The 9,809-nt window shown below is 33.0% G+C and overlaps 1 protein-coding gene and 1 pseudogene across 1 annotated transcript; both read right to left on the reverse strand.

Moving 5' to 3' along the window:
• Window positions 1-258: 258 nt before the first annotated feature.
• LOC111618799 (casein kinase I-like) lies at window positions 259-5,345 on the reverse strand. The gene is made up of 3 exons (XM_023360369.1): window positions 5,341-5,345; window positions 3,200-3,854; window positions 259-351 (listed from the first exon to the last, which is right to left on the reverse strand). Exons 1-3 carry the CDS (start codon window positions 5,343-5,345, stop codon window positions 259-261), a joined length of 753 nt encoding a protein of 250 aa, XP_023216137.1.
• A 3,025-nt stretch (window positions 5,346-8,370) lies between these two features.
• LOC111618800 lies at window positions 8,371-9,312 on the reverse strand (annotated as a pseudogene).
• Window positions 9,313-9,809: the final 497 nt, after the last annotated feature.

Below are 9,809 nucleotides of genomic sequence, written 5' to 3' on the forward strand. Positions count from 1 at the left end.
GGGGAAAGGAGGCATTAAAAAGTAAAATTATAGAAAAATAGCAACAGATTTGGAGAAATAGTATAAAAGGAAGGAAAACCTTCGCCTTACTCTCAAATATTGATGAAAGACTCTCCCATCTTAAGTGTTTTGGGAGAGAGCGTGAACTTATGATTTGTCTTTCGGGACACGATGGCCTTGGAGAATATAGGAGCAGGTTTCATTTGGATGAACAAAATGAATGTGTATGTGGAGAGGAGATAGAGACTTTGGACCATTTTATTTAAGATTTCTTGTAATGGACATTTGAAAGACATTACAGTATCTTGAAATGGTTGTATTGGAAGAAGGGTTACGCTGGCCCTGGTGTGTACCAACTAATCAGGAACAAACATACGTATAGGCAGCTCGTTACCTTTTTTAAGAAGATCATACAGAGCAAAGTAGCTCGGATTAAATTGTAATTAATTTTCCTGAGCAAGTTGCTCAGTGGTTTTTTTATTTTATTTATTTATTTATTTTATTTATTTATTTTTTATTTTTTTTATGTTTTGTATAATTGTATTTAAAGTATAAATCACTGTAAAGAACATTGTATCTAAGCCCCGTTATGCAAAAGTGGTGCGGGGAAAAACTGATCCCCATTAGGGAAAATTATGATTCCCATTAAATGTATATATACGTGTACGTTTGTATATATACTGTTTAAACAGTATACAGGATTGTGATTTGTGAACTATTAAATAATAAATAAATAATAAGTAATTAAAATTAAAAAAAAAAGTCAGTGGTATCATGCTCGACGTTCCGAACACCATTGTCAAACTTGTAGGCTTACAGGAAAGTGGCGCTGAATGTCCGACGTACACGTTTTCACGTTTTAAAACTTCGGCCTCAACCTCGCTAATCTATATCTATATCTATATATATATATATACAATAGAACCTCTATTATCCGGATTGTTCAAAATAAACAAAAATTTTACCAATTTGCTGATTTGCACTCGGCGTATTACGATACTGTTTATGTACGTGATGGAATCAACTTTTTTCTTTCAACAACGTCTCACCCGGCACAGTGGTCGTAAATTCTTAAATATATTTTGCGCCGTAATAAAAATATAACTTGACATACATATTTATAAATAATTTATATTCAAATTACATCATTTCTATGGCCAAAGGCGGCGTATGGGCAACGTGGGCGACCGCCTGTGCCTCGCGGTCCGAAGGGCCTCGCGCCTCGAAGGTAATACATTACTTAAAAGCCGCGAACGCGACGAAAAAATTTTACTCGTTATAAAACGATAAATAGTTTGTCAAATTTTCATTCATAAAAATGCAGTTTCAACTTCTTTTTATTTTATAAAATCCATCCTCTTGCGCCACCAGACGGCCTTTTAAAGAATAGGTAGTCTGTTAGCACTTGTCAGTAGCAAGGTCTGATTTTCAAGAAACAAATGTTCGTTTGTTTCTTGAAAATTGGATCACGATTTAAATACAGTATTATTAATATTATCGATATGTCATCGAAAAAAAACGTGTTATATTATCATAAAAAGACAAATTAAAGTATTTGTTTCGATTATCCGAATTTTTCCTTATTCGAACTATTTTCATTTCCAATTAATCCGGATAATCGAGGTTCTACTGTATATATAAAAATGGAAGTGTGTGTCCCTATATTTCTCTTTTCAGCCAAAACTACACATGGCACATGAATGGTGTTTGTATGTGGTAGTAGCCCCAAGTCTCTATTCGTGCACTATGGTGGTTGCGTCACGATAGCTAGAAGAGTGCGGGAGATATGGGGCTGAAAGTGATTAAAAGAAATTGAAAGTGGTTTTCTATTTCGATTTTAAAAATGTTTGTATTTGTTCGAATTCAAATTCGAACAATATTCGAATTAAATTTCGAATATTGGTTCGATTATAAAACGATTGTAAACGTTCCAGAAACGTTGAAATACAGTAGAGCGTCGATACTCTAAATCAATTGGCGACTGGGGTTGTTCGGATAACCGATTATGTCAAAAAAATAGTTTAACGTTACCGATGTTAAAATTTTTCTCCGTTGCATGTCGCTTCGCGTTTAATTTTCGTGGATGTCAAGCCTAACGAAGACTATTGTATCGTTAAAAATTAATTTTTTTATTTTGTACAAACAAAATAAATACATTGAAAAATATAAAAACAATAAAAAATTATACTTCAGAAGTTAATTTAGTATCAAAAACGTAAAATATCTGAGTAGCCCAAGACATAGCCAAAGATTGCAGCGCCACAGCACTGGCGCAAATTTAAATTTGCCAACTAAAATTCTTTCGGTTGATTGACTTTCAGATAATCGACGCTCTACTGTAGTTCGTTTGACTGGACGTGAACAGGAGATGTTCAGAAATAGAATCGGGACCAGGTCTCTAATTAGTCTGGAAATGGGGGATTTAATTCTTGCATTCTGTGAAAACGGGTAAGATTGGCTATAATGTAATTATATTAATCTTCACTATCGTTACTTTTTGCCCTTAAATAAAAACCCAGCAAAGCGGGTCCTTGCAGCTAGATTCTAGATTACTTAAAAAAACATTCTTTTATATATAAAAAAAACTATATTACATACAAATGTACGAACAAATAAAAACCTAGCAATGCGGGTCCATGCAGCTAGTATGTTTATAAAAATCAGCGAGTCGGTCATTTAAAAAGTCTTCTTGGGTTAGTGTCTGACCCGTGGGTCATAAGTTTGCCACCACTGCAGTAGACCTTTTAAAAATTTTCTGTTTTCTTTTTCCATGAGATTATAGGAATGACTGTGAAAATTCTATAAAATATATGTTGGCTACTTTCAATAATAAACATTAACAAATACTATAACCTCTGTAAAAATATACTGGAATGAAAAATTCATATTTCTGTGTAATTCTTAAACAGTTTACAAAAGTTATTACATTTTGGAAGTTTAATTTGAACATTTACAGTTTAAAAGATATGTACAAACGATTAACACATTAAACGTTACAGTTAAGATATAAAAATAACATTGTATCTGCTATCGGAACATTAAAAAACAATTAAAAATGCATCACCAATCACAGAATTTTTTATAATGTTGTTACATCTCCATTGACAGAACTGTTTTTACATAAAAATAAAACGAAGCCCATTCAGTATGAGTCACCAAAAAAACATCAATTTTCTACTTCCGACTGGTCGGCCTTCTGTTTTTGCTTAGGCTTATTCCAATCGAATACGCAGTCGTATTCGTAATTAAGTGTGCGTATTAAATTGCTAAATAATTGCCTCAGGTACGTATAATTTGGTGTTTCATCAAAGCGGAGATTTCGACAGTAATTCAAGTACGCTGCAAATTCGGCCGGAAATCCCTCACAAAGAACATCTGCTGGTATCGACATTTTTTTTTCACTTATTTTTTCATATTTTTGTTTTTTGGTTGCTGCTTTCAAACCTAGCCACGGTAGACTTCCACGATTAAAATACATTAACACATATCCTATCGACTCCATATCATCCCTACGACTTTGTTCAATACCCAAATGGGTATTAATGCTAACATAACTGACAGTACCAGTCATACCTTTATCCTCACGATAAGGTATATGCTGTCCTTTGCGAATATATTTTTTTGCTACACCAAAGTCTATGAGATAAAGCATATTGCGATGTCTTCCAAGTCCAATAAGAAAATTCTCTGGTTTAATGTCTCGGTGAATGAAATTCTTATTGTGAACATATTCAATTCGTTCAATCATCTGATCAGCTAGCATTAAAACAGTTTTCATAGTAAAACGTCGTGAACGTATTGTAAAAAGTTTTTCTAAACTTGTTCCAAGNGAGGCTCTACTGTAATTTGTTATACTGTACAGTACATATGTATTATCTAAGGTTTTATTAAACATTTTTTCTAAATTATTGCTTTCTTTAGTTTCTGGCCCCAATTAAAATTTTTTGTATGTATTTATTAGTGTTGCAACGAATAGTATATTCGGCCGCATATTCGGCCAAATTATTTGGCTTGATTAACGCACTACGATAATTGGCGCGAAAACCGCATTACGGCAAGGACCCTGCTCTCTATTGGTCCGCTGTCGCTACGCTTCGCCAATCGCATTAATTATTGACAGTTGTAGCGGACAGACAAGAGTGTCATGACAGTATGTGATAAACGATGATATCAAATGTGGATAACAATGAAATGACCTACACGTGTAAATAACGAAAAAAGAACAGAGAAGGACTGCGAAAATGTGAAAATAAATATGAAATAGAGTTGATAACATAATCGAACAAGTCGAGGCAGCTTATTGGCGCGAAATTCGCGGCCGTCAATGCCAAACAATTGTTGTCATAGACTTCGGAAAGCTAAATGTTTGTAATGAAAGTCACTTAGCGTGCATGGGCCTGGGGCCGTTCGAGCTACCAAGTTGTCTCGAATCTGTGAAATCATAACTGTGACTTATACCGACGTACTATCTGTCTCTTTTCTCTGTTATCACCAAGCTATGAGTCACGTAATTGTAAAATGGGAAATCTACGACGGAAAAGTGACGAATCGAAAGTATCGTGAGCGCGTATTATGATGTATGCATAGGCGTACGCGGACTAGAGCGATAGAGGAAAGCGAAACGGAAGAGCAAAGACGGATAAAAAAAGGGGAGGAGGATAGAAAGGGAAGAGCAAAGACACTATTAAAAATAGGATAGGCAGGGTCACACCCTCAGATGTGCGACGATTCTCGAACGAATAGGTGTGTACATGTGCTGATCTTTGTAATTATAAATTGTAAAAACAAATGACTAATATAACATGCACAAAATAAATAAAAAAACAATAAGTTATAAATAAATATAAACAAACAACACTAACCCGATAACATTAAATCTAAATACCAAATTGATTAATTTACTGTGTTTTTGTTATTTCTTACTCCTGTTTTTAGGTATTCCGTATTTGGCCGAATAGCGAATAGTAACCGAATATTCGTTACATCACTACTATTTATATGCGAAATTATACCCCGACTTACGCGATAGGTGGGAACGAGCGATAACCGCGTAAGTTCGGGGTATTAGTGTATACGAATAATAAAATTAAATGCTTCTGGGGAGACAGTGACGTAAAATTCACGTGACACAGAGCCAATTACCTTGAGTACAGAACACTTATCCCCACCCGATTTATCCAACTTATAAGCTTCTAAGAACGTGAGTTCTTCAGCCTAATATTCTAGGTAATCCTGTTTAAACTTACTTTCAGTAAATGTTGCCAACTGCAAAAAAAATTCAGAGTATATCATCGCATTAGTTGGTGTTAAAATAAAATTATTCGTATAAACACTACGTACGTCATTTCGTATATTTCTAGACCAGTGTTCTTTAACTTTCTTAAATATGCGACCCCTTTACAAATTAAAATATTCTGGCGACCCCCCAGGGCCATATTAAAACTTTATCAATGATTTTAAAAACTACGTATTTAATTTTCTTTCTGTTGAGATCTAAATATCGATCGAAAAACCAATTGTACTGTAAAATAAAAAGGCACAACCTTCTCATTGAAATTGTAGGTTTTTTTATTGTAGTGTAGGACCTACAAACACGACTTTTTTTTACCCGCGACCCTCGTATAAGGCTTTGCGACCCTCCTGGGGGTCGCGACCCACAGGTTGAAAAACACTGTTCTAGACTTTAGTTGTTTTAATTGGTATTTAAAACTCGGAATCGAAACTAATTTACTTTCTTTGCAGTATTTAAAATATTTCGAACGTTTTATGAAATAAATTCAAATCTTCTAAAGCGTTCATCTGTTCGAGAAAATGTTTTGTTACCTTCTTAATTTAACAAAATTTTCATAGAAAAGAATAAGCGATTCGCAACGTATTTCAACTGAATTGTAGAATAATCTTTACTTCTAATCAAAATAAATTATAAAGGCAAGTGTACAATGTGCGTGCCGCTAAAACTCAGAAACAAGTCCCGGTACGATCAAGGGAGTTATATGGTGTGGATAAATTTGGTCGATGAGTTCGTTTTCAGCTGTGGCTACGTTGCAAAAATTACTGTTAAGTTCAATGAAGTTGGTCGTCTGGTCAGCGGGATATGTGCCTTCGCCTATTTGTATAAGTTTTTGAACAAAATGTTGTTTATAAACAAGAATTGTAAATAGAATATGTTTTCAATAAATTCTTTTCTCTCTTATATTTTAAAGTTTATTTTGTTATTTTAACTACCACGCATTCTCATATCAACTCCCTGAGCGAAGCCGGTACCTCAGGTAGTAATTGAATATGTCTTGGATAGCAATCACTTTGTGTCAGTAAATATGCCGAGGGAAAATTATAGAATTATTTATTATTTTAATGTATAAAAGTTTCTATAAGAATTAATTTAAAACATAAAATACCGTTCGCTCTCTATTATCTTAAAATCAATTAAATACACAAATATTGACGTAATTAAATTTCGAAACATTTTCCAATTTTATTAATTGACGTGTCCAACGTGCGATTTTTGAATTTTTCTTTGTAGCTACTGCATTTTATTTTATTTAGAACGTGGAACAAATTCAAATTTGTACCTCTGATATCGTTCCAGAAAATGTTTCGGTTTAAAATTTTTTGAGTTTATCAATGGCTTTCTTCATTAATCACAATCATAGCTTCGGGTCAATGGATTGTTTATCACAAGTTATCAAAATATTATTCAACAAAAAATTTGCCTGTGCTAGAACAAAATCCGAGGCAATTGTGTGTAATGTGATTTGCTCATACACATTGTCAAATTTTAAAAAAAATCTAGAAAAAGCAAATTTTATTTCCATATATTCTGTCGCATCTAATCATAAGGATAGAAGAATATTTCCAACCGTTATTAGATTTTTTAATTCGGAAACAGAAATAAAAATTAGAATTTTAAATTTTGTATTGAATATCATTGCCTGGCAAAGTACACAGCCCTGGTTTGTACACAATCAAGCAACTGTTTTTCAAAATGCTGTATAATTTATTGAAGATTACAAAATTTCGGTAATCGTAGCAGCAAAACGAAATTTAAAATTTTAGTGTCAAAAGCGGTTAGAAAATAATTTTCTTTCATTAATCATCCGTAATAGTATAAGTCAGTTAGAAGAACAAGGTGTAATAAATCGCGCAGATTTCGTAAATCACGTCAAAAAATTCTACAGTAATTGCTTAGATTATTTAGAAGAATGGACGGTACATTACAATCATATTGAACATTTTCATTGGGTCATGTTAAAAATTGGAAAGATGTGCAAAAATCATTCATTACATTAGTCAACATTTTTCAGGTAGCAATATNTAATTTCTTCAATTTATAGAAAATACGAATAAGTAATTAAAGCCGCTTCGTCTAGAACAGTTCTTTTAACTTATTTCTATAAAAATTCGCATTAAAAATAAACGTGCGCATATAAATAACGATTTTCTGGACTATCATCTACCCCCTACTACCCGTCGCTTCGGAAATCCATCTACGAAAAGACAGGACCTCACTTAATTCTATGTCGCGTATATAATCTTTTTAATTCGTTATTAATTATTTTTTATAACTTTTAAACTTTTTGATAAATCTAATATGTAAAATTTTCTTTTATTTTTTTTAATTCGTTCGTTTAAACGATTTAATTCTGAACATCAATTAATTTATATATATATATATATATATTCGATCTGTTTGGATTTGAACCCGGGTTATCCAAAGTGGTAGGTTGTTGCCTTGACCGTTTAGTTTTCCGGCCTTAATTTTTTTTTCTTTTTTTGTTTGGGTATTTTTATAGTCTATTAATTTTATAGAGACACAATAGATTAAAACTTCTGTGATGTGGCATTAAATGTACAGTATTTATTTATTTATTTTTTACACTAATTAATGACCAGACTTTTTCTTCCGGATCCCTGCAAACATTGCTCAAGTGACTACACCTTTTAAAAATTTGTGTTTCCTTTTTCCATGAGTTTATAGCAACGACTGAGAAAATTATATAAACTATATGTTGGCTACTTTCAATAATAAACATTAACAAATACTGTAACCTCTGTAAAATATACTGGAATGAAAAATTCATATTCCTGTGTAATTATTAAACAGTACAGAAGTTAAAATTTATTAGATGTTCGAAGTTTAATTTAATTTGAACACTTACAGTTTAAAAGGTATATATAAACGATTAACACATTAAACGGTACAAATAAGATACAGAAATAACATTGTATCTGCTATCGGAACATTAAAAAACATTGAAAATGCATTACCAGTCACAGAATTTCTTATAATGTTGTTACATCTCCATTAACAAAACTGTTTTTACATAAAAATAAAACGGAACTCATCAGTCCGAGTCACAAAAAAAAACATTAATTTTCTACTTTCGACTGGTCGGTCTTCTGTTTTTGCTTAAGCTTCTTCCAATCAAATACGCAGTCGTATTGGTAATTAAGTGTGCGTAGTAAATTGCTAAATAATTGCCTCAGATACGTATAATTTGGTGTTTCATCAAAGCGGAGATTTCGACAGTAATTCAAGTACGCTGCAAATTCGGCTGGAAATCCCTCACAAAGAACATCTGCTGATATGGACATTTTTTTTTCACTTATTTTTTCATATTTTTGTTTTTTAGTTGCTGCTGCCACGTTTCGCCACGGTAGACTTCCACGATTAAAATACATTAACACGTATCCTATCGACTCCATATCGTCCCTACGACTTTGTTCAATACCCAAATGGGTATTAATGCTAACATAACATGCAGTACCAGTCAAATTTTTATCCTCACGATAAGGTATATGTCGTCTTCTGAGAATATATGGTTTTGCTAAACCAAAGTCTATGAGATAAAGCATATTGCGATGTCTTCCAAGTCCCATAAGAAAATTTTCTGGTTTAATGTCTCGATGAATGAAATTCTTATTGTGAACATATTCAATTCGTTCAATCATCTGATCAGCTAGCATTAAGACAGTTTTCATAGTAAAACGTCGCAAACAAAATGTAAAAAGTTTTTCTAAACTTGGCCCAAGAAGATCCATGACTATAGCATTAAAATCACTTTCTTGTCCATACCATAGTATACGAGGTATACCGATAACACCTTGAAAACTTTCATATACTGTGCCTTCGTATAGTAGTAGTGGTGTCTTTGCCTTTCTTGACTCCAGTTTTATAGCAACCCGTTCTCCATTTGTGATGTCGATGCCAAGATAAACTTCTCCGAATGAACCACTTCCTATCTTACGTATGGATTGATACTTTCCACCGACGATAAATGTCTCTCTGGATGAAGTACTGGCGCTATCCATTTCGTTATAACGTATATCTAGCGTTCCACTGACTTTTTATAATCCTACAGTAATCTCGGCCAGCTTATAAAGGTACGTGCAGCTTACAGAATAACTGTAAACTTCACGTGCAGCTGACGAGGTGTCTGTAAACTGCACGTGATCGTTAAAAATAGTACATTTTGAAGGAAAATAGTACATTTTTTCAAGGAGATTCAGTAAGTTTTTTGAAATTTCATTGTGGCAACGCTGCAACGAGCATTCTTTGCTGGGACTCCGACAAGATATGACAGAAGAAAAATTACAATATAATATAATTTTAAATTACATTACTTTTAAATTTTTTTTAACATAATGAGCAAGAAAGGAGAATGCAAGTTCAACGATGATCTAAGAAGTGAATTTCCGTTTATTAAGAAAACCAAATGCGATCACATCGTAAAATGTGAGAAATGTAATTGTGAATTTTTTATTTCGCACGGCGGGAAGAATGATATTTCAAATCATTTGGAGGCACC

Source organism: Centruroides sculpturatus, unplaced genomic scaffold (assembly GCF_000671375.1).
Source record: "Centruroides sculpturatus isolate CEXI.00-Female unplaced genomic scaffold, Cexi_2.0 scaffold13, whole genome shotgun sequence".
Lineage (NCBI taxonomy): Eukaryota > Metazoa > Arthropoda > Arachnida > Scorpiones > Buthidae > Centruroides > Centruroides sculpturatus.